General features: G+C 36.6%; 1 protein-coding gene across 3 annotated transcripts in view; it reads left to right on the top strand.

The window, feature by feature from the left end:
- The first annotated feature begins 405 nt into the window (after positions 1-405).
- LOC131156321 (uncharacterized) overlaps positions 406-25,111 on the top strand; it is a 65,534-nt gene continuing 40,828 nt past the window's right edge. Inside the window, exons 1-11 of one of the 3 annotated variants that reach the window (XM_058109909.1) lie at positions 406-859; positions 3,076-3,367; positions 3,525-3,593; positions 3,684-3,821; positions 4,087-4,204; positions 7,011-7,093; positions 7,513-7,608; positions 22,117-22,285; positions 22,372-22,514; positions 22,588-22,674; positions 23,194-23,379. In XM_058109909.1, coding sequence (XP_057965892.1) covers positions 663-859; positions 3,076-3,367; positions 3,525-3,593; positions 3,684-3,821; positions 4,087-4,204; positions 7,011-7,093; positions 7,513-7,608; positions 22,117-22,285; positions 22,372-22,514; positions 22,588-22,674; positions 23,194-23,379 — 1,578 coding nt within the window. In that variant the 5' untranslated portion in view covers positions 406-662. Of the gene's footprint in view, positions 1,577-2,992; positions 3,368-3,524; positions 3,594-3,683; positions 3,822-4,086; positions 4,205-7,010; positions 7,094-7,512; positions 7,609-22,116; positions 22,286-22,371; positions 22,515-22,587; positions 22,675-23,193; positions 23,380-25,111 lie in introns of all 3 variants that reach the window. The other 2 variants (XM_058109910.1, XM_058109911.1) reach the window with 2 other exon arrangements.

Below are 25,111 nucleotides of genomic sequence, written 5' to 3'. Positions count from 1 at the left end.
GACAGAAAAAACCAAAGCACAAACACATGTTACCTGGACACATGATTAAAAAAAAAAAAGAAATTATTTTTCAATTATTATTATAAGTTATTGGTTATTGATTATAGATGTATTAAAATAATAATTTTTTTCTTTTTATTTTGTGAGTAAAAATATAAAAAAAGAGAACAAATTTACCATTTTACCATAAAAATGAAAGCGTAAAATGGTTATTTGATACATGAAAAAAATAAATATAAAGTGCAAATTCAATTTTTTTATAACCCTTCCCTTAAATAAATAATTAAGATGGGACATCTTTTCACGGTTCAACACGTGGCACTTGACAGTTCGAAGAAAAAAAAAAAGAAAAAAAAGAAAAAGAAAACAAATGTACTTCGAAAAAAATTCACGGGAGACGTCCTTGCGTGCCTCACTTTTTGTCCCTTCACAGTCGATGATGTTTCCGTCGCATGCACACCGCCGCCCTCCCGTACCAATTCAAGTGGCACTGTGTATTCATATCAGCATCTTCAAGTTTATAGTTTTCCTTTTGTTAGTTTTTGATAGAAATAAATATTCCATATTCAGCGCTAATTGCTCAATTATTGTATTCGTTATTATCAGTTTTTATTATGATTTGATTGGACTATTATAAAGTGGGTGTGCTGGTAGCAACCCAAATGGAAGAAGTACTGTCCCTGGTGTTGAGTGGTGGTAAAGGAGGAGGGGCAGCGTTGAGATTTTCTAAGAGGCATTTTCTGGGTGGCCCAGTTTCCTTTGGGCATCCAAAAGCGCCATTATTATTGTTGAGGTTTAAGAATCTTGGCTGCTCCTGTGGTGCTGAAAGCCTCCTTACTTCATCCACAGCAGGAATCAGGTTCTTCCTCACCTCCACCCCCCCCCCCCCCTTTTTGGTTTGATCTAGTTTTCTTTCTGGGTAGAAAAAGTGAAGTGTTTGTTGATTCTTGATCTTTTTAATTCACTTTTATCACTTGGCTTGATTGGAGTGTACTGGTTTGTTTAAATTTGAGAAGAGGGTGGATTGGTAATTTGAAATGAAATCCGAGATGAATGTGGGTGCTTTTTGGAATCTGAAATGAATGTGAAAATGGCATGCATAAGCTGTTTTGCATCTGAATTGAAAAGGCTGATTGCAGTTTAGGTTTAGTTACTGTTTCGGTGAAGGCAGTGATCAGTATTCAGTTGTCAGGATTTAGGCCGTGTTTGGTTCTGTACTGTGCGGATTTTATTTTGTGAATCCAGGGTTGAATAGTGAGGCTGCGTTGGACCTGGTGCACCCTAGGCACCTGGTATAGTGGTATGTTATCTTTTATGTAGGGTACTGATTCTGTAGGAGGCTCAACTCAGTAGTGTCAATGATTTAGCATATGATAAATTCTACACCCGAGTTCTTGTTTGTACTCTCACCTTCATTAAGCAAAATTAACGTGAAGATTTGTTTCCATGCAACTGCAAAAGCCATGCTTTGGAAGCACAGATCAGGGATGGGAATGAGATTGTGAGCTGGATCACAGGGTAAAAAGAAGAGTGGGGAAGTGCGGGAAGACATTCAGCGATACAGTTATTTTAATAAGTAGACACAATTCTTTTATTTTTATTCAGTTTTTCTTTTTTGATCTAGTTGTTGCATAGATTTATTGAAATCTCAGAATTTTAACTAAAATTGTTGAAAATTTGAGCTGTGCACAATTCTTGTTTGTATTTTAATAAGTCGATGCAATTCTTTTATTTTTGTTCAAATTTTCCTTTTCAATCTAGTTGTTGCGCAGATTTTTTGAGATCTCGAAATTTTAAATAAAATTGTAGAAGTTGCACAGTTACTTAAATTCCTGTTCATATTTTAATAAGTAGACACAATTCTTTTATTTTTATTCAGATTTCCTTTTTTGATGTAGTTGTTGGATTGATTTATTGAAATCTCAGAATTTTAATTAAAATTGTGGAAACTTACTATGGAGCAAAATTTCCTTCAATTTGAATGTTGAGATTCAAACTTTCCAAATTAATATTCCCATCTTAAGCAAATGCATTTTCATTGAAATTAGATTTTATCACAGATACACAAGAAGGATATGATTGATAGCATTTAAGACTTCTGAAAATTTATGCAAAAGTGAACTTGGATATTAATTGCTTCAATCTATTCAACATTAAATTGATTGCATTTTTATAAAATTCTCTCACACACGCACCACATATCATATATATGTTAGATGTTCACTTTACCTAGTCACTTAAAGTTGTTAGATTGTGGGCCAACAATGCATATCAAGCATTAACACTCCCATGCACATGCAGCCTGATTGCACCTGGAAAGGGGACAAACCATTGGGAACAATATAATTTCTAATTAGCTTTAAAATAAATGTAGGCAGTAAGACTAGAACCCAAGATAACCTGGCAGATCTAGCTTTGATACCATGTTAGTCGATCACTTCACCTAAAATCTCAAGTTGTTATATTGTGAGCCAACAATGTAAATCAGGGATTATATATAAATATATATATATATACATATGTATGTATTATGTATATATATTCTTCTTGATAGTATGGATATCACTTCACTTATGACTAAAAATATCAAAAGGTTAATGAGAAGGTTGGAAAATTTTATCACACACTTTATAAGTCTCTAATAGCTACATTTTTGTAACAAAACCTTTCTATATCCATGTAAATGTACACACGCATAAAAGCATAATTGAATAATTGAATTCTAAGTTCATATGAATTTAATTAATAGATAAATAGATATTTTCAAGTGTATACATGTCTAACAATTTGCTCATGTAGATTCTGCAAAGTTGTGGTAATGCTTCATACCTATAATTTTGGAGTCATGCCATCTGAGCATCAATTTCTAGTATTTCGGGCTCAGTCTTCCCAAGAAATATTTTATGTTCTTTTTTTCTTGTATTGTTATTTGATTTTTGTTGAGTTACATATGAACTTGTTGATTCATTTGTCTTGAACATCCTTTTTTCAGCTCTACAGTCTCAAGAAACGTAGGAAATTCCTGAAAAGAAGAGTCTAGATTGAGGAATTGCTAATATGAATTTTGGCATGCAGAAAGAGCAGATATAACAAGAAGTTGATTGGTGAAAAGTTCATATCTAAAATGTCTCAATATGAAGGGGAGGCAGTCACTGCAGATGTAACTTCAGGAAACATGCTTTTTGAGCCTATTTTGGAGGAAGGGGTTTTTCGATTTGATTGTTCTGCAGATGATAGAGATGCTGCATGCCCTAGTCTTTCTTTTACCTGTAGTAAAGGCCGGGACACGCCAATCATGAGTCACAAGGTTCCATTATATATCCCTACTTTTGAATGTCTTCTGGGACAACAGATTGTCAAAATTGAGGTCAGCAGTGTGTTTTCATTTTGTAGTTTCTATTTGATATTGAATTGTGTGCTAGTAAAGTTCTTTTGAGTTCTTCATTGCTATTTTTTCTGCTGGTATAATTTCAAATTGTGATTCATTACCTTAACTAATGTAAAGGAAATTTCCCTTGATTCAGCTCCCTCCAGGTACCTCCTTTTATGGAACAGGAGAAGTTAGTGGACCACTTGAGCGGACAGGAAAGAGAGTAAGTCTTCCTTTTTGATCTGTATCCCTTATAATCAATTATTATTATTTTGCTATTTTCTACACGTTGAGAAGTTCTGCTTCTCCTTAGGTCTTTACGTGGAATACGGATGCATGGGGTTATGATTCTGGGACTACATCTTTGTACCAGTCACATCCATGGGTACTAGCTGTTCTTCCAAATGGAGAAGCTCTAGGGGTGCTTGCTGACACAACAAGGCGCTGTGAGGTCTGGTGACTATCTATAATATCTAATTCAGGGACGTAAAACATGTGGAGAAATGTTTTTAACTTTGGATTATCTTTTCAGGAGAAATTCTTATGCTTCTTTGTTGTACTTCATGTTTTACTTAATAGTATCTCTTCTTTTTTGATCAGAAAAATATTATAACTTTTGGATTTTTTTTATAATTACAATTGTCAATCATTTAACCTTTGGATTTTTTTTTATTATATATATATTTTAATTTTCAATCATTTAACTCTGTGGGCAGATTGATTTGCGGAAAGATTCAATAATACAGTTTATTGCTCCATCCTCGTATCCGGTCATTACATTTGGTCCATTAGACTCACCAACTGCTGTTCTGATATCTTTATCCCATGCAATTGGTATTTTTATAAGCTTTCTCACCCATTTTCCATGAATTTGCAAGATGTCATTGATTTTACGCAGCTATGATAAATCTCATTTTTACATCAGTATGGGCATTGCTGAAAGTTTCTTTTCTGTATATTTTATACTTTGCTAAAAAATGCAAATGCTAAGGTGGATGAGTGATTTTGACATTAAAGTATGCATTAAGGAACAAACATATCAGCAATAAGTTAGGCATAGCACTGGTAGAAGATACGATAAGTGTGGGGCAGTTTAGATGGTTTGAGCATTTGAAATGCAGGCCAAGTAGTGTACCAGCGAGGAGGAGTGAGCTAGTTGTTGTTAATGGAAGTAGGAGGGGTACAGTTAGACCTAAAATAACATGGAATAAGATAGATAGGAAGTATTTTATAGCTCTTAAGCTAGCTGAGAAAAATGCTCTTGATCGTGTGAATTGGCAGAAAAGGATTTATGCAGCCAACCCCACCTAGTGGCTAGTGGGACTTGGGGCTTGGTATTGTTGTTGTATATTTTATACTTTGTCTGTGTAACATGCATGAACTATGTACTATTTTTTGTGTCTCAGTTTAATGTTAACCAAGTATTCCTGGGGAATGTATGAGCAGAGACATTAATGCATGTCGCCTAATATGAAAAAATTTCATTAACAAAAATTGAGGGGAATGATAAAGAGAAAGCCTAGAGAATGGATTACAGCAGTATGAGCATGATATTTGTCCCCATGAAACTAATTTATCAAGTGTAGTTAGCCCATTTTGTAAAGCTAACCAACCAATGAATGTCTAGTATACCATGCTTAGTCCAGATGATTTTAGCCTATGAAACCTGGCTTTTTCCTTCTCCTAATGCTGTCCCATGCTGAAAACATTGAGAAGTTAGGTTTATTGTTTTATCTGAACGGTATATAATTCTATCTAAATTTGGAATTTGGTTGAGCCCATAATAACGTTCGTGACCATTAGTTAGATAATGGTCTTTTGAGTTACTGATACTGTTACACACCGCAAAATTGGTGGGAAGAAAAATTACGGCTGTAGTGGCCGTTACGGACCGCAACCGTTACATAAAGGTCGCTACGGCCGTTACGTAACCGTTACAGGACCGTTATGCCAAAAAAATTATTTATTTTTTACCTTTTCTTCTCACTTTTTTTCTCTCTTTCATAAATCATTCTCAATATACCATATGGCGAGAGGGGGAAAAGATTATAATGAAGATGACAATAATACAAAATTTACTATTTCTTTAAATACTCATAAGAGATGCATTAATTAGCAATTTGAAAATACTATCTTGTTAGGAAAATATTTTTATTTTGATAATATTAGTAATTTGATATTTATGTTCAATATTTTTCAACTTCAACCTTCTTCTTTTCTAGTTATTTTATATTTGTATTATTTGTATGTCTTATGTGTCTAATAGATTAATGGAGTGTATAATGTATTTTTTTATTAATTAATTTAGCACACATAAGACTGTCATAGATAAGAACAATGAGAAATATAAATACACACACACGCATAATTTTTCTATCAGTGGTTGTTTAAAACAAATGTAAACTTGTTGCCCTTACCAAATAACTTAGTTAGTCGAACTAAGTATCCAAAATATACTAAAACTCTTTCTAAGAAGGGTTAAAAGCGTTAAACATGCAAGTGCACTAATATGCACAAGTTTGTGTGTGCTTGAAAAAAATTCACAGTCATTACACCCGCTTCCCGTTATGTAACATCCGCTACTACCGCTTCCTGTTACACTTGTTACCGTTACGTTATGCTACCCACTACCGCGATTTAAAACCATGGTTGAGCCTCCTTAATTTGTTATACTTCTGAAAGTTAAGGACAAAGTTGTCCAAAAAATTATCTACACTATTTGCAATTCTACAATGTTAAAAAATGTTACTTATAATGGTTTTTTTTTTTTTTGCCTTTGTGTGAGTTATGCATTTGATTTATAGATTATTGAAAGATTGTTTAATTTATATACGTAGTATAAGGGGTTCATGATAGAACTCTATAGCTTTTTTATGAACAAATCTTCTATGTATCAATAATTAAACATTTATATGAATTGTGATTGGTCAATTAATATCTTTATAATAATAATAATAATAATAATAATTATTATTATTATTTGCTTGGTTGATGGTTAAATATTGAGTTCTTTCTAATTTAATATTTATTTGAATTTTGTTACCTAAAATATACTTCTACATTTTATTCGTTATTATTAATATTTATCTATTAGAATTAAGCTCATTACAAAGGGTGTCCCCGGGCCATAAGGCTCCCCGCTTCGCGAGGGTTGTCATAGTGTATGCAGCCTTACCCCTACTTTTATGTAGAGAGGCTGTTTCCTTGGACTCGAACCCATGACCAACTTGTCACAAAGGAGCAACCTTACCGTTGATCCAAGGCCCACCCTCAGAATTAAGCTTATTACATATTTGAATAATATTGAAAATTTATCTAAATTTAGTTGAACTTCATTATTGTTAGGAATTTTTTGTCCTACCTTTAAGACACAGACACATGTATATTTTCTTGTGATAAATTTGTCTCCTTTAAATAACTGCTCAATTATGTAATCTGGATCTGAGAGTTTGTATTTAGACCTCTCACGAGGGACAATGTCATGGATGACAGATCAGATGTTTATTGATACATCATGGTAAAGATTTTATAAGTTTCATAGAAAACCTAGCTGGCATATGCAAACATTTCTTTTCTTTCTATTTTTTGTTTTAAATCCAGGCACTAATTTACATTGCGTAACTTGTAATGTTCCCATCAGGAACTGTTTTTATGCCCCCAAAATGGTCCCTAGGTTATCACCAGTGCCGCTGGAGCTATGATTCTGATGCAAGAGTTCTTGAGGTTGGTGTTTGTCTCCAGTTCGTGCTAAAGTTTCTCTCTCTCTCTCTGACTGTGGTTTATGAGTGTGCATGTTTGGTTGTGTGTTTGCATGCATACTCTGTATTTCATTGAAGTTTCTTTTTTTAATAGTTAATCTTTTATTCAATACAATCACTCTCTCTCTGAGCCTCTGCATGCATGTGTCCACATGTGCATGAATGTTGTGGAACTTATAATTTTTGATAGATTCACATTCTGTTGATCCACAGAATGTTCCAGATGAGATTCATGATTTGCTTTGTTTTTTAGTTAGGAAAAGCATATTCCTTTTAGCTTTGCCTGTTACTATTTCAGGAGCTTTCTTCTTTTTACTATAATTTCCTCCATTTTCTGACCTAAAATTTCCTCCATTTTTCTGAGCTATCTATTTACATGTGCAGATTGCCAGAACATTCCGAGAGAAGGGCATACCTTGTGATGTTATATGGATGGATATCGACTACATGGATGGTTTTCGCTGTTTTACTTTTGACCAGGCATGTTCTTCCCTAGTTGTTTTTCATTGATTACACATTACTATTGTTAAGGCGTTATATATATTGTTGGCCCACAACCTAATAGCTTAACCTTTTAGGTGAATTGTTAATCTAACATGGTAGCAGAGCTGATTGCCAGGAGGTCCTGGGTTCTAGTGTTGTTGTTTGCATTTATTATTATTTTTTGTTATTATCTTACTCTCTATAATGGGTGTTGTTTACCATTTGTTTATTTCTCAACAATGCTGTTGGGCTGCACATGCAGGGGAGTGCTAAGGCCTGATATACACTGTTGGCCCACAAACTAACAATTTAAGCTTTTAGGTAAAGTGATAATCAAACAATTACATCATAAAACCAGGGCCTGGACTGTATGCAATTGCATTTTACCTGATTTCCTGGTTCCTGAAACATCCTCTACTCTTCCCCCAAATGGAAAAAAATTTTCTGAACATGTAGCTCATCAAATTCATTATCTTCTTTCCTCATTGGTATATTAATTGACTCCAATGTGAGATTTATGAATGAATGATTCAATGTCCTGGTTTTGGAGGCTGGTGGCTTAAGTTTCCAAATAGAATCTATAATCCTATCTAAAACTGAGTTTGATTGTCTCTTTGTCCTGCATGTGGTAGGCTAGAGTAAGGATCTGAGTTGGCTTGGTTGCAGTATTTTGGGTTGAGGTTGGTGAGGATGAGGATGTTGGATTGGTCTTTCGGATTTGGGCTGGGTGGGCGGATTTGGCTTGAGTAGGTGGAGGGATCCAACCCCTTTGATGGTGTTTTTTCTTCTTTGACCAAAATACATATTTCCTAAATTCTTATGATGAAAATCTTTAGGTTAGAACAATTTTTATTTTTCCTCTTGATGCATTTCTAATTTGGTTATTGTCAGTGTGCTATTGTTTAGGCCTTGCACTTAATCAACACATCTGATAAGTTGTCACCCTACTTAAATACTCATTTTGTTTGTGAATAGCTGTTTTAAATATGTAAATTTTGGCGTCATTTGTATGCATGATCTGGACTTCATATTTGTTCTAAATTATTGAAGCGAAACATCACACCATGCCACCTCCTATGTTATAATTTTTGGCTTAAATTGACCTGTTGAAAAGCAAGAGGACTTTTTCTAGTTTGACATTAAAATATGCTTTTCTGAAACTAATTCCAGGATGATATGGTTCTTTGTCCACTTTTTCTTTATATAACATCTATTGGAAATTACATGCATGATTTATGTAAACATGCAGACATATACATATATATGATTGTATGTATTCATTTACTTATGAGTGATGCAAACAAAAGCTCGCAGTTATCTGAAATATCATTGTAAAATTGATCGCTGAATGCATAGAAACAATAAACAAGAGTACAACGAGATAGGAAAGTCATGGAGCTTGTGCATGAGGCTCTATCTATGGGATGTGCTTATAATAGGCAAGAGTGTAGGTAAAGACTCGTATACTTCTGATAGCTACTGAATTATGTGTCTTCCAAATCAACCTAACTACACTCAAACAACAGCAAGCAACAGCTAATGAAGTAGTTTTCTCCACTGTGTTGTTTTAGACTCCATCTGTTTTTTTGACATCACTAGAAGAATTTGCTATAATGTAGGGTCACACATTCCATTGGCAATCATAGAGCTAATGTAAGGGATTGTGAGATAAAATTTAGACTTTTAAAAGCCCTGCTCTGAATGGTTTCTATAATATTATGTTGACAACATAAATGTTAATGAAGGACATAGGCTTATCTTTTATTTTTTTGAACCGTTGGAATTTTAGACTTCAGAATGGGGAGTGACTTTATTGTGATTTGGGATCCTATAATTGCGCGCAACAAAATACAAGTTTTCTGTTCATCTGTTCTCCAACCTTGAGAAGAAATATAGATCTTATTCAAGAGAGGGCCACCGAGGCTCGCCATATATAGTTTGTATTGTATTTTTGAGTGATGACTAGGTGGGCTGCTTGAAATATGCAGGAAGTCGTCAATTTTGGCTACCAATGAGGTAATCGTAGAATTATAGCAGGTAATTTTTAGGGAAGTGAGGCATTGGAAGCGGAAGCTAAATCTAGTTGGGTTATGGAGAGTGATTGTAGCACTAAATTCTTTCATTCTATTAAGGCTTGATATACATTGTTGGCACACCCTAATAGCTTAAGTGGTAATCTAACATGGTACCCATGCCATGGTTGTGAGGAGGTCCTGGGTTTTTGCTTTGTTCCTTGCTAGATGGAGAATCACCAATGGAGAAATTTAGATGTTTATATAGTAGCTAGGTTATTTATTTATTTTTTTTGGGAGAACTCTGGCTATCTTAGAAGTTTAGTTAATTCAGGTTTATCTTGTGTATTTAATTACTTTGGCCTTATTTTTTAATTTCTTGTTTTATTGGGGTATAAGCGCTGGACATGTAAGTTACTGTACACTGTACAGTTAATGTTTGAATCAGAATTGTATCTGCAGTTTCCCTCTTTCTCTCTCTCGACCCAGGTTCTCCTTCTGCTGCTTCTGCTTTGTCTTCTTCTTCCCCATCTCTGTTCTATTCTATCCTTCCTCTGTCTGTTTCTCTCGCTCTTTCCTTGTTCCTCTTATAATCCTTCATCAAAATTGTACTAGAGCAACCCATGGTCACCACACAGACACTGTTCATCAGCCTGCAATTTTCTAGGAAATTACATCCGTGCCACTGGTTTCAAAACTTTACTTTCTAGGTTTAATTTTACCACACTTCCATCACCATCAAAATCAGAACCCTCCGAAACACCATTCTCTGAAATTTCATTGCCATCCGACCACTGGAGAGCCCCATGTGCCAACTGAAACTTTTCCGGCTGAACCCCCCTTAAATTCCTACATTTCCTGTAGTTTTCTTGATACACTGTCACCCTCACTGGAATCCCCATCCCTTGACCTGCCTCCAGCCAGAGCCCCATCACTGGAGGCACCTCGCTGTTAGCCCACATGCCCCATGCGCTGGTGATGCGCGTGAGAAACTGCCTGAATTTATACTAAATGCTCCAGAACCACGAGATATTGCTTCCAGCCATGATATTGTGCATCTGTTTGATTGATGGCTGATTGATCAAGCCTGGTTCGCATTTCTAATGATAAATTCAGCCTGATCTTGGACTGCCAATGCAAATTTCTGAGTTTTGAAGGCCTGCCAGCATTCGAATTGAGACCTAGCTGCTGTATTTTGAAATTTACTGTGACAAATTAACTTTTCTTCATATGATTTTGATGTTGGTATGAAGACATCCCACTTTGATTGTTCAATACATATTTTTGGAAGGATAAATTTGGTGTGAGAGCACTATTCTTCAAGTTTAATAGTGGAGCATCTATGACCGTCTAAGGACCTTTGGTAAAGTTGCACAAAATTACATTACTTGGGACTCCACATAAATTGATTTAAACAAGCAGTGGTTGCATGACTTTGATCTGTGTGGGGAATATGTTGGAGCAGCTTGGGTTCATACTTTTTCACATATGGTGCTAATATGTGACAATCAAGATGTCGTCCATATTTTTTTGAATCTGGTGTTTCATGACTTTGAGGGAAGTAATAGAAAAAGACAGTATTGCTTAAAAAAATGATAAGTGGGTGCTTTAAGTGTAGTGCCAGGTCTCTTTCTTGGTTTCTCAAGTGTCCAGCTCTTTTATTTTCACATTTCAACCCCAAATTTTTGTACTATTTTATTAATGACATACACTCTCTTACTTTAATCCCATCCAAGCCCCTCTGGCTATAAGTAAGTCAATAGAAGGTTTCTGTTTATTTACTTCAAGGGTACGGATTGATGTCTTCAAAAACAAAGGGTTTCATATGCCTAGCCTAATTATTCAACATACTAGGAAATGCAAACAACCATGCAAAGTGTGCTATTTAATCTTTTTTAACATGAATAGAAGGTTGGAATATCACACAGCTAATATAATTCAGCAATTAGATTCAGAGATTGATTCAACTTAGTATTCAGAAAACTGGCTTACAAATTTAGATTTGAGTTTAGTGTAAAAGTCACCTTATATCTTTCCAATCACTTTCCAGTAAAACTGTTCGGCTATAAAGTTTTAATTGGATAAGCAGGTTGAGCAATTAAACTGGAGGTCCCAATGATACACCTAACTCGCATTTTCCTAGCCCACTCGTCTTTAGCCTTAACCCCAAAAGTCTTAATTGGATAAGCAGGCTGAACAGTTAAACCAGAGCTTCCGATCAAAACAACCATGTTTTACCTCATTCGAGCATTCAATTGAATTAACTTGTTTGCCCATGCATCTCTAAACTCAAAAATATAGGGCAGGCTAGTGCACAAAGCTCCCACATATGCAGGTTTCGGGGATGGGGCGGACCACAATGGGTCTATGGCATGCTGCCTTACCTTGCATTTTTTGCAAGAGGCTGTTTCCACGCCTTGGACCTGTGACCTCTAGGTCACGCGGCGACAACTTTACCATTGCGCCTAAGCTCCCCTTTTCTAAACTCAAAAAGATGCATCGTTTATTTTGGGCAGATAATTGTGCAAACTAGTAAACTGTTTTCTACTAGAAAAATTTCCATCATCTCAGTTCCTGAGCCATTTTTTTTAAGGGTCTTTTATCCAAAAAAATTCAACTGTTCTTTTTAAAATTAAAAAAAATGTGAGCTTTTAAAGGCAGAAACTGTAACCTATTTAAGAATATTTTTATTGTCTGTTTGACTTCTTTTTATTCTGTCATTTAGAGCTACCAACGGAAACTGAGGCTCTAACTATCAGTTCATTTAAAATTTTTATCTATTTCTCTATTTATGTCGCCGAGCACCTGAACAGCTAGATAACTGGCGCTTGTTGAGCACTCAAGGCACCTGACAGAACACTGCAGATATATACTACTTATTTGATTTTTATTGCTATAACTTTCTAATTTTGAATGCTATCTTATCATCATTATTCATTGTGCTGTATTTATTTATTTACTGTTTATTTCACATATTCATACTCAATTCATAAATATCATACCAATGTTTCCTAGAACTAAATGCTCCAGTTCATGGAATTGGAATGGGATCATGGTACATCACATGCTTTAAAATGTGGAACTTTAGTAGTATATTTTTATGGATATATTGGTGAAAAATATGTAATGGCCCTTGTATATTTTGGGGAGGATGTTGAAGTGTTTCAAAATCTAAAAGAGATTTTCTTTTCGTGTAAGAGATAAATACTGGATTACAATGGAATTATATAGTGATAATGGTCAACTTAAATAAATAAAAAAAATGTCATATGGAAAAATATTCAAATAGAGCTTAGGGTTGTTTGATTTAGTGTTCCAGAATGAAAATGTACCGTATTTCAAAACATTTGTACAAATATGTGGTTTGTAAGGTGTTAGCTTTTTCTTTTAACTATGTATCGTACACTTCTCGTACTTTTTTTAGCCCACAATCTATGCATCTTAGAATGCGGAAACCATTGGTAACTGCTCCACTTTTCATGGCTTTTGTGTGATCTTCCAGCAAAGCTTCCAATGCTTAAAGAATTGCCACCAACCTAACCCTTTATCTCCATTCAAGAATCCTCAACGATTGATCCCCATTCCAAAAATCCTCTAAATGGAAATGAAGTGGCCAATTTTTCCATGTAGTGCCCTAATCCTCTAGGTGGGCCCAAAGTGCTACTAAACATATATAACATACATCTCTCTAATACCATACATATTCAACCCGCCCAAACAAGGGAAAAACGGGTGTTCCATACTGATTTGTATAAACATACACAACGGAAATACATACATCATCTAATACTTACCAGAGTTTTTGACTGTTTCCCATATACTCCATACATAACTAAAAACATAATCTGCTATATATTACAATCCCTAAAAGAGACAGACACTGTCTAATATCTCACCAGCTCTGACAAGGATTGCCTACTATCCAAACTCAGCTCGACAGGATGCTAGGGAATATACCCTCGCCTGGGTCGTACCCCTTTGATATCCGTCACGTGGTGCCTGAGCACCTCCCTGATATGGCTGCTATAGGGGTGCATTGCTCCACGGCGTGCCGCACTCACTCGCCATATGCCCTAGTTTGCCACACCGATAGCAAACACCTGAACCCATCATGCACTTCTCTGCATGCCGCTTGCCACAAGTAGGACAAGCAGAGGAAGATGAGGTACCCTGAGATGTACCGCCACTAGTCTCTCACCGCTGGTCTCCGCCGCCACCATATTTCTTCCAAGTACCCTGCCTCGCACTTGAATAAGAACTGGAAGGTGAATCTGAACCTCTGAATCCCCCTGTAGGCTCTCCTTTTCCACAGTGGCCTTATCCACCAGCGTAGCAAAATCCTAAATCTACAGTATCTTCGTCTGCTGCCGGATCTCCTTCTTCAAACCCCTCTCAAACTTCCAAGCTTTCCTCGCATCATCCAGCACCATAAGCGGAGCAAAACGCGATAACTCCGTGAATCTGGCAGCGTATTGCGGCACTATCAGCTGCCTCTAAGTCAGGATCATAAACTCCTCCATCTTTGCATTCCTGATAGTGGTTGGAAAGTATCGCTCAAAGAACACCTCTCTGAAACGGCCCCATGTCATCGCCACCTGTACTGGCCTCTGCTCCTCCAGCATCCTTACTGATTCTCACCACCTCTCTGCTTCTCCAGTCAACTTGAACATTGCATAGAGCACCTTCTGCTCATCCGTGCAACGTAGAACAACCAAGATCTTCTCGATCTCCCGAATCCAATTCTCTGCTCGGATCGGGTCTGTACTCCCTGCAAAAGTAGGAGGCTTCAGTCCGGTGACTGATCAATAGAACCTCCTAGCTTAGCCATGGGACGGTCCTGCCCCCTAGAATTCCGCATGACCTCCGCCATAAATTGCTAGGCGAAGTCATGAAGTACCACCGTGGAATCACTGCTAGTCTCATGGCTAGCCCCCTCACTGCTACTACCTCCAGCGTTAGCAGTATTATCCCTGGACTCCATCCTGAAGAGAAAATTGTTTAGAATCTTGGTACTTCACATATTTGCTACAACTACAATACTATAAGACTCATTGTAATAAACCAACATCCCTAATGACCACGTACTCTGTCAACCTAATACCCTCATTCTAACTCAAGTTTCGTCCCTCCACTTGGAAACAAAATCGTCAATGGATTGTTTTGATTTTCTGAACCCGTCGACTGATCCATAAAAACACAGAAGTTTGCCGATGGATTACTGCCTCCAGGCTTACGAAGCAAAACTCGAAAGTCCTATCATACCCATTCCTATCCTTATCCTACTTTGACACCTATACGCTGGTGAGATCTCTTAACCTCGTCTAACCAAGTCTACAAGACCTAACAACTTGGGTAGCTTTGATACCACCTGTAGCGCCCCAACCCTCACCCGGAGTGCTACTAAACATACATAACATACATCTTTCTAATATCATACATATACAATCCGCCCAAACAAGGGAAAAACGGGTGTTCCATACTGATCTGTATAAACATACACAGCGGAAATACATACGTCATCTAATACTTATTAGAGTTTCTGACTGTTTCCCATATACATCTATACATAACTAAAAACATAATCTGCTATATATTACAATCCCCAAAAGAGACAGACACTGTCTAATATCTCACCAGCTTTGACAAGGACTGCCTACTATCCAAACTCAGTCCGGCAGGATGCTAGGCTCGATCCCTTGGAGGACCTGAAATAACATTTGTATGCTAGGGTGAGATACCTCTCAGTATGATGGATTATATTATCACTTGTGTGTGACTAGCATGAGATTTCGTGTGTAGTTATATTGCTAACATTTAAATACATTTAATTGGCATTTTATAACTATATTGAAATATAAATTTGAAAATACATACTTTCATACTAACATATTGCTGGCTTAATAAAGCCCTTTCTATAGTGAATATGCCCATATATGCCTAGAAGATACAACCTGGTCTGTAGGACTAGTGTTGTCACGCCATCACATACACGTGTGACATGCTTCCTCCCATGACGGGTTGTGCAGCCCGGAGGCTGGACCTAACATATAGCCGACTGACTATAGCTAAGTCAAACATAATAGTAGTATGATGGTGCCTACTCTCTTTGTGCCCGAAGGCTGAGTTATTCGGAATTACTACATTGGATGGGGACCCGAAATTTCTGCATCAGGGAGTACTTTACCCAAGCCACCAATCGCCTTTCCCATCCACACTCTATTTGAGACGTGTGGTTGCACCCCTACATAAATATAGTTACGGTACCGTGCTCTTACCATGAGAACATAACAACAGGGCTCTACTATCATATAAGGCAATTCACATTGTATAAAACTGTAATCATAATTCATTTCATAAAATCGTGTGTAACATAAGTTGTACATAATTCTGTGAAAACATCTGCTAGATACTGACTTAGTAAAAACCGGCATATCATATCTATCATAACTGGCTCGGTAAAAATCGGCATTTCATAAACTCGGCATTTAGCCATCATATCTCATCTCTCGGCATATAGCCATCATATCTCATATCTTAGCATATAGCCATCACATTTCAGTATTACACAAAACCTGCTCATTTAATGCCAATTAAAAACTATACTCATGCCAGACAATTTTTAATCTGATAACTCATAAATAAATCATCTGCTTGAGGAAGTAAATACTGCTACTGAAACTGGGGTATGAATATCTCCAAGTTATTATTTTACTAAATATAGATATATAACTAAATACGGGAAAAATGGAGATAATCAACCCTACCGTCTTTGGTTGGTTTTAAAACAAGCCTGTGGTTTGAAATAACAATTTCCCAACGGGTAAAAACGTTCATAAAGTCCAATACTATACTTTAAAAATATCATATTTGAATTTACATGGTTGGTTTCGAAAATAAAGTCGGTTAATTGAATCGTAGGCCCGGAAACCCTAGAAAAGCCATAACTGTTTATATAAAAACTATTTTAACATTTCATTCCATAAGAACTCATAAACATAAGTGAAATAATACGACCCCCTTACCTATTTCCTGAAAAACAACTTGAGACGCTCGAAAATCGAACCCTAAATTTTTCTCGAGATCAAGAATCCACTCCGCCAGACTTGTAAATATTCCCTCCCTGATCCTCGTGGTAACTTCCGACCATCAAAACGGGCAAATGTTCGGCGAAAGATCAAAGAGAGAGAGAGTGTGGGCCTTGGTTAGGGAGAGAGAGAGAGAGAGAGATATTTCCCTTTCTTAATGAAGAAGCAATTGAAAATCTATTTATAGACCCTTGACCTGGTCAGCTTTGTTGACGAAATGGCACCTTCGTCGATGAACTATAGAAGGCTGTTCGTCGACGAAAGAAGGGCTTCGTCGACGAACCCTGAGCCTGATATTTTTGGTTGTTCTGGATCTCTTCGTTGATGATGCTTTGAATATCGGCGACAAACCACATAAGGGCCTTCGTCGATGAGAACATGGACTTCGTTGACGAAGCCTGCTGAAATCCCCTTTTTCCTTTTCTTAGTTAATTTCCTTTTTTTCCTTGGTTCGGGTCTCTACAGTCCATTTCAAGCCTCATAATCAGTAAATAGCCTGATGCTTCGATTGTTCTAATCTATGGATTCTCTGATTTTATAGTATGCAAGGTTTATAAATATATATTGCATAATGCTAAAATGCAAAGTAGAAAAGAAAAGAAGTTGAAATCAGTACATTGCTCATTAAATGTATATTTAAGATAATGAAATGTATTTATGATCAAAAGCATGTATTGTTGAGTTCATATCTAATCATCGTTTTAATGGTACGTTTAACTCAAAACGCCCATTTTTTAAATATGTTTTATGAGCTCAAACATATGGATCTTCTAAAAAACATTAGAAGAGTCTTTGTAAGTAGCAAATAAATGGGCCACATTGAGTTTAAAGAGCCCAAGATGAGGCCTCACCATCTTTAGATTTGAAAATATGTGGCTGGAACATGAAACCTTTCAATCTTTGGTGAAGGATTCTTTGAGTGAGGAGGTGGATAGGGGTTGGGAAGGTTTTAGATTCATGAGGAAACTGAAGAGGCTGAAAGAAAATTGACATGGTGGAACAAGGAGGTGTTTGGGGACATTAGGCTTAAAAAGATCCATATTTTAGTTGAGCTGTTTGAGCTAGATGGTAGGGAAGCAGTTTTTAATCTCTTGAGGGAGGAGGAGCTTAAAATAATATCCTAAAAGAATGAGCTAAAAGAGGTGATTTTTAAGGAAATGAGAAGTTGGGGGAAAAAGAAGAAGCTTAAATGGGTAAGTGAGGGCGATTGCAACACAAGACTTTTTCACATGCTAGTAACCGGGAATTTGAGGAGAAATTCTATTAGGGAGTTGGAGTTGGTTTTTTTTTTTGGGGGGGGGGGGGGGGGATTATCTCGGATAATAGTAGGATAACTTCAGTGATCACTGATTTTTACTATAACCTGTTCTCTAAGGAAGATGATTATAAATCGATGGTGGAAGGGCTAGAGTGGGACCCTTTTTCTGGTGATAAGATAGCTTGGTTAGAGAGACCTTTTGAGGAAAAGTAAGGTCTACCATCTTTGCAATGAATAGGGATAAAGCTCCAATGTTGACGACTTTAATTTGGCTTTTTTTTCAAGATGCTGGGCAGTGGTTAAATATGAGTTGATGAAGGTCTTTAATGAATTTTATTGTAGCGAAATTTCATACAATAGTATTAACTGTACCTTCATAACTTTGGTGCCTAAGAAAATCAGGTTTGTCAAGATATCTGACTATAGGCCTATTAGTTTAGTATGCAGTGTTTTTAAAATAATTATAGAGTACTAGCTAGAAGGTTGAGTGTGGTTCTTGATAAGACTATTACTAAGCCCCGAAGCGCTTTAGTGGGGGGAGACTGATAGTGGACGCAATTTTGTTTGCAAATGAAGTCATTGAGGACATTAGGAGAAGGAAGAAGAAGGGATTAGTATTTAAGTTGGATTTTAAGAAAGCCTATGATAGGGTGAGTTGGAATTTCTTGGATAAGATTTTTATGAAGAAGGGTTTTGGTGAGAGATGACGGAGATGGATGAGAGGTTGCATGTTTATTTGGTTGAATGGGAACTTGGTTTAGAGCTACAAGGGGGATTAGACAAGGAGACCCTCTTTCCCTTTTTTTTTTTTTCGTTTCGTAGTGGCTGATGCCTTAAGTAGGATGGTTGATGGAGTTGTGGTTGTCGGTTTAGTGAAAGGCTTGCAAGTGGGGAGGGAGGAGGTAATCGTTTTGCATCTTTAGTTTGTTGACGATACTATTTTCTTCTTAGAGGATCGTAGGTCATCTTTTTCGAATATTTTGGGGATTCTACGTATATTTGAAAAGGTTTCAAGGCTTAAGATCAATTTGGGGAAGAGCGGTATTGCCACCATTAATTTTTCGGAGGAGAAGGGAAGGGAGTTAGCCTTGGACGTAGGTTGTGTTGCTTTGGATTGGTTGTTATCTTATTTAGGAGTGCCTTTGGGGGGTAATCCTAGATCCGCTAGTTTTTGGGACCCTATTATCGAGAGAGTGGCTAAGTGTTTAGATGGTTGAAAGGGTGCACTTTTCTCTTTAGGAGGTAGGATTACTCTTATTCAAGCTTGTTTTTCTAGTATCTCCCTATACTTTTTTTTTCCCTTTCTTCAAAACACTTGTGGGTGTGGCTAGTGGAATCAAGAGAATCATGAAAGATTTCCTTTGGCTAGGGGTGGGGGATGTTAGGGATCATTTGATGAGTTGGGGGGTAGTCTGTAGACCTAAACAGGAGGGTGGGTTGGGTCTTTCTTGGTAATTTGGTGTCTAAAAACATGATTCTCTTGGCCAAGTGGGTTTGGCAGTTTCCTTTAGAGATTTCTTCATTGTGGCATAAAGTTATAAAAAGTAAATTTGGACTTGATGGGAACGGGTGGGATACCAACTTGGGTCTTAGATGTTCTCCATCTCTCAGATTTATTCCCTCTCTATTTCCCAATATTCATTTTTGGAAAGACCTATGGTTGGGGAATGTTGTTTGTCCACCTCTTTTCCTTGCCTATTTCGATTAAGCTTAGAATAGGATGGATCCATTTCTTCTTTCATTGTAGAACTAGATGGTCCTTTAATTTCTTGTAATTTTCACTTTAAGATACCATTGAATGATAGGGAGATGGAGGAGTTATCCTCCCTGTTAGTCTTGCTGAATAATTGTCGAGTCTCTTTGGAAGCTGACGGTTGTTCTTGGTCCTTGGATCCCTCTGGGTTTTATACCTGCAAATCTTTTTCAGAGTTTTTGACTAGCTCTGGTTTTCCTTTCCCTCTTTATAAAACCCTCTGCAAGGCCAAAGTTCCCTCTAAAATCAAAGCTTTTATCTGGCTGGTCATGCTTAATAGGATTAACACCAATAACTTGCTACAGATTAGAAGACCTTTAAAGGCTCTGTCTCTGGACATATGTGTTCCTTGTTATAATTGCTCTGGAACTTCTTTGCATCTTTTTTCACATTGTGATTTTACCCGGAGGATTTGGAACAATTTATTTAATTATTTTGGGGAATGTTGGGTTTGCCCAAAGTCAGTGAAGGAGTTTTTGGCAATTCAGTTTGTTGGTTTTGGCAGGAAAAAGGAGGGTAGGGCGTTGTCGAATTGTGCCTTGTTAGCTGTCCATTGGGGTTTGTGGATGGAACGAAACATGCACATTTTTGCTAGGGAAGAAGTTGTCTCTTTTACTGGTTTGGGAGGATATTTAACATTTGGATTCTCTTTGGTGTGTGGGTAATGGGAACTTCAGGGCGATGTGTTTTCGGATGTTCAGCGTAATTGGATTTCCTTGTTGAATTGATAGTGCCTGCTGATTTTTTGGGTTGTTTCTAATGTTCCTTTTGTTTTGTCTTTTTCCTGGGGTTACCCAGAACTTTGAAAGGAGATGCTTTACTCTCCTTTTACATTCCTATTCTATCAATAAAATTCTATTGTTATAAAAAGAAGAGGTGTTATAAGTTCGAATTTGATGAAAATTTGAGATGGGTCACTTGTTGCAATTTTGTTGAAATAATGATAAAGGGGTAAGGAGCTCCTTTGCTAGTTCATGGGTTTTAAAACAAAATCCAAAAGCGATGATTGGATGTGAATCATTATGATGCGGCATGGGATTGAGTGAGTTTCTTGGATATTCAACGGGATTGGCTCCATTTGTTGGCTTGAGTTTGTCTCTTCTCCTTTTTTTTCCCCTGGTGTTCTGTTTTCCTTTCTGGTTTTTTCGAGATTATGTCTAGGTGGATGTCTTATTCTTGACTTTGTACATTTCATTTCATCTTTTGCTATAAAAAATCATTATAATGTGGCAATATGGAACTCACTGTGCATGCTAACATGCTACTTTGGTTGCATCAACATCTTTCAAACAAAGGCTTACTATTAATGGAAATGCCAGATAACAGTCTCAGCCAACTCTGGTGGTTGTCCGCTTTGGCCCATTAGTGCCTCATGGTTTTGTCCAATAAAAGGTGCTTCACATAGTTGGAGCCTAAACCATCCTTATAAGCTCAAGATCTCCCTAGTACATGTGTGATATAGGATCTTGAGAGGCTCTTCTATCCGATCGCATGCCCTTGTCAAAGTGGCTCTCACCCCTGTGTGGGAAGTACACATCTGTGTAGGATCAACCCACATGATATTACGCCTAGGGTGGCTCTAGTACCAAATATAACGGTCTCAGCCCATGAGGAATTTTCAACTTTGGCCGACTGGCCTTATGGTTTTCTTTTGTAGAAAGTGCCTCACATAGTTTGAGCTTGAACCATCCTTATAAGCCCAAGATGTCTCTAGCACACATCTGATGTGGGATTGTGACACTCAATTTGACATTGCTGATCAGCTGCGAATGTAAAAATGATATGCTGCAAGTATTCAAATATATAGGATTTTTTTATTCATGCATATAGATTAAGTTATGCACGTCGCACAATAATTAATATTAACTATTTGTTGAAGAACTAATTCAATTGACAAGCTTAGGCTGTTAGTTGAGCCCTCGGAATGCTTTTCAATATCTCTAAAGCGTCCCTATATGTGAAAACCCACTGGGCTTGAAGAGTGGATGAAGCACAAGCCTCGTATACCTTGTTCTTAAATATTAAATGCAATTAGAAGAATTGAACGGTATTTCTTGTTCTTAAACATTAAATTCCATTAGAAGGATGGGGCCAGTGAGGATTGAAATCTAGACCCGTCGGGCATAGAGGCTGTGAAGTTATGTCAAAAATGAATTCAGCCTAAATGCTTGCTGTTAGGTGACGTCTCCAGAGCAATTTTTAATTTCTCCAACACTATTTGATCACACATATACTATCAAACATGCATCTGTTACTTATTAGCTACACTGTGATTTTTTATCTGTATTATGCTGTATGCGTAAATTTCTACTTGATAGATAGTTTCATTATGACATGGATTTAAGTTTAATGGTATCATTCATGAAACAAACAATGAATTAAATTAAATTTCCTCAGGAGCGTTTTTCAGATCCTAAATCTTTAGTGAACGATCTTCACCTTAGTGGATTCAAAGCAATATGGATGCTTGATCCAGGGATCAAATGTGAAGATGGTTATTTCATTTATGATAGCGGCTCTAAAAGTGATGTCTGGATACTAAAAGCTGATGGAAGGCCTTTTGTTGGTACTTGCTTATGCATTTATTTTTTGTACTTGAAGTTATGAGTTCTCAATTTTAAATAGTCTTAATCTCTACTTATCCATTTTCAGGGGATGTCTGGCCCGGGCCTTGTGTTTTTCCTGATTTTACTCAATCTCAAACTCGATTTTGGTGGGCCAATTTAGTTAAAGATTTCATTTCTAATGGTGTTGATGGTATATGGAACGATATGAATGAACCATCTGTTTTTAAGGTAAATGTCAAAATTTGATCTTCTGTTGGTTTCATTATTGATTGGATTTTGTCTCACAATTTTGCTTTTGCAGGCTGTAACAAAGACAATGCCTGAGACCAATATTCATAGGGGAGATATTGAGCTAGGTGGTCATCAGAATCACTCACACTATCACAATGTATTGTTCTTACAACCTATTTTAGTGTCATCAACGTTAGTAGCCTTGTAAGAATGAGTTTTTAGTTATACGCTGTACATTTTTATAATTCTTCAGCCTTGGGATTTTGGGCCATCAACAGGGCTGACACACTGGTTTATGGATATTGATTCTTGTTCCATGGGTTTTTTGGCTGGCAAATCAGTTGATATACTGGTTTAAACATTCACTCTTGTAGTAGTGACGTGCCAAGTCCAGCTAGTTACATGATTTTTCCACAATTTTAACTAATATATTTCTCCTACCATATGAGATTCCTGGCCATCAACTGAGAGTTGGTATAAAAAGAGGATTTTTTATTCTACCTGTTTTTCCCTTTTTTATCTTTTCTATGTTTCTTTTTCTGCTGTACATTCTGCTCTATTCTCTTCTAATAAATTTCTTTGTTGATAAAAAAACATGCTGTATAGGTAGTTTTTGGTGTCATTGATCCTACAATGAATTTTTGGATTTCAATCCCGTCATGTGGTTTCCCAACAGGTGTATGGTTTATTGATGGCAAGATCAACTTTTGAAGGCATGAAATTAGCTAGTGAAAACAAGCGTCCTTTTGTTCTTACCAGAGCTGGGTTTATAGGTAGCCAAAGGTATGCTGCCACATGGACAGGGGATAACCTTTCGACTTGGGAGCACTTCCATATGAGTATCTCGATGGTACTTCAATTAGTAAGTGATTTCAGTATGCTGCACCATTTGTTGAGTCAAAAGTTGCTTTGTTTTATGCTTTTCAAAGTGTGATTCAGTTACATTCTTTTCATGCTTTAATCTTTTGACACCCTATTTATTTTTTCCTGCATAGAATAGTTGTGTTGCATATACGGTTGTTTGCACATAAGAACTTGGGTATCATTTTAACAAGGTATCACCACATCTGTTTGTTTTTTATATGGAACTGTGGTATGCAGTTGCAATTTCAGACATGGTCTTAAATTTCCATGAAGTTGTCATTTTTGTCAAAATTTCTGCTTTTCATCACCGTTGAAATCAAAATGGCAATCCATTTTTCTCTTACAATTTCTGTCAAAAATTTAACTAATCATCCAAAATTTATTGAAATCTCAAAAATTTACTGGAACTTGTCGAAAATTTATAGAATGAAATTTTTTTGGAATCCAAATGTGAGATTTAGATGCGAAATATTTGCTCTCATAAGTTGTCAAATTTTTTTTATTGAAACAAAAGATTATTTCAAGGGCTTTTGAAACTATATGAAAAATTAAACTTACATCTACATTTAATTTAACCATTTATGTCTAAATTATATTTATTTATATTGTAATAATATTTAATTGATTTATGATTTTTTTTTGTGGTGGTATATATGTTTAATACTAATTATAGTACGACATTGCACCTCATACACAACAATGATGTATTTAATTTGTGGGGAATGGGAATCACATTTGATTTTGGGAAGACTCCTGGGTAGGTGGTGCTGCACTTTGCACTTTCTTTTCCTTGTCTCATTTCTCGAGTCTGTCATCTTTGTGTAATGGAACTATTTCTTCTTTTTATTTTCCTATTGGGGATGAGGTTTTTTGGACTTCATTTTTTGTAGATCCCTTAATGATAAGGAGGTGTTGGAGGTCTCTTCTTTGTTGTTCTTGTTGGAGGATGTTCGTCCTTCTGTTAGGAGGCACTATTGTGGGTACTAGTCTTCAGTGGAATATTCTTGCGAGACCTTTTTTTGAGTTTTCAATTCATGAAGACTTGTCTTTTCTGCTTCATTGTACCATTTGGAAAATCAAAGTACCCTCTAAGAATGAAGCTTTTGTTTGGTTAGTTTTTCTTAATAGAGTTAACAATTAACAGTATGCTACAGAATGGGATACTTTTAAGGCTTTATCTCCAGTTATATGTTCTTTTTCTTTTTTTTGTTCAGAGTTTGCTTTGCACCTCTTCCTGCATTGCTCGTTTTCTTGGAGGGTCTGGGAAAAATTATTGGAGAGAATTGGATTTGTCCAGAGTTGTGGAAGATCTATTAACAATATCATTTACAGGTTTTGGGATGAGTAGAGATAGTTTTGACTTTGTGGAGGTGTGTATTTTTTGCTGTCTTCTGGGGTATTTTGTGGAGAGGAAAACTCTTGTATTTTCACGAGAAAGAAGGTGACAAGACATCTTGCTCTGTGCTCTGGGACAGGATTCAGTATATGGTCTCATTGTGGGCTTTTGCGGCTGGTTGGTCCTTTTCTATTACATCTTATAAGGAGGATTTCTTATGCTCCTCTTTCGTGTATTCTTTCCTCTTCAATAAAATTGTTCTTTTTCTATATATACATATAAATCAGTTGACATGGATGGTTGACTTCAGTGACAGTAAAGTGCATACCACAGATTTAAATTTTTCTGGATGTCTGGTTAAAGTTTTCTGGTTAAAACCCTAACTTTAATATGG

The sequence above is a fragment of the Malania oleifera genome, chromosome 5 (assembly GCF_029873635.1).
Source record: "Malania oleifera isolate guangnan ecotype guangnan chromosome 5, ASM2987363v1, whole genome shotgun sequence".
NCBI classification, from domain to species: Eukaryota; Viridiplantae; Streptophyta; class Magnoliopsida; order Santalales; family Ximeniaceae; genus Malania; species Malania oleifera.
Note: the sequence above shows the minus strand (reverse complement) of the source record. Positions and strands in the feature narration are given on the sequence as shown.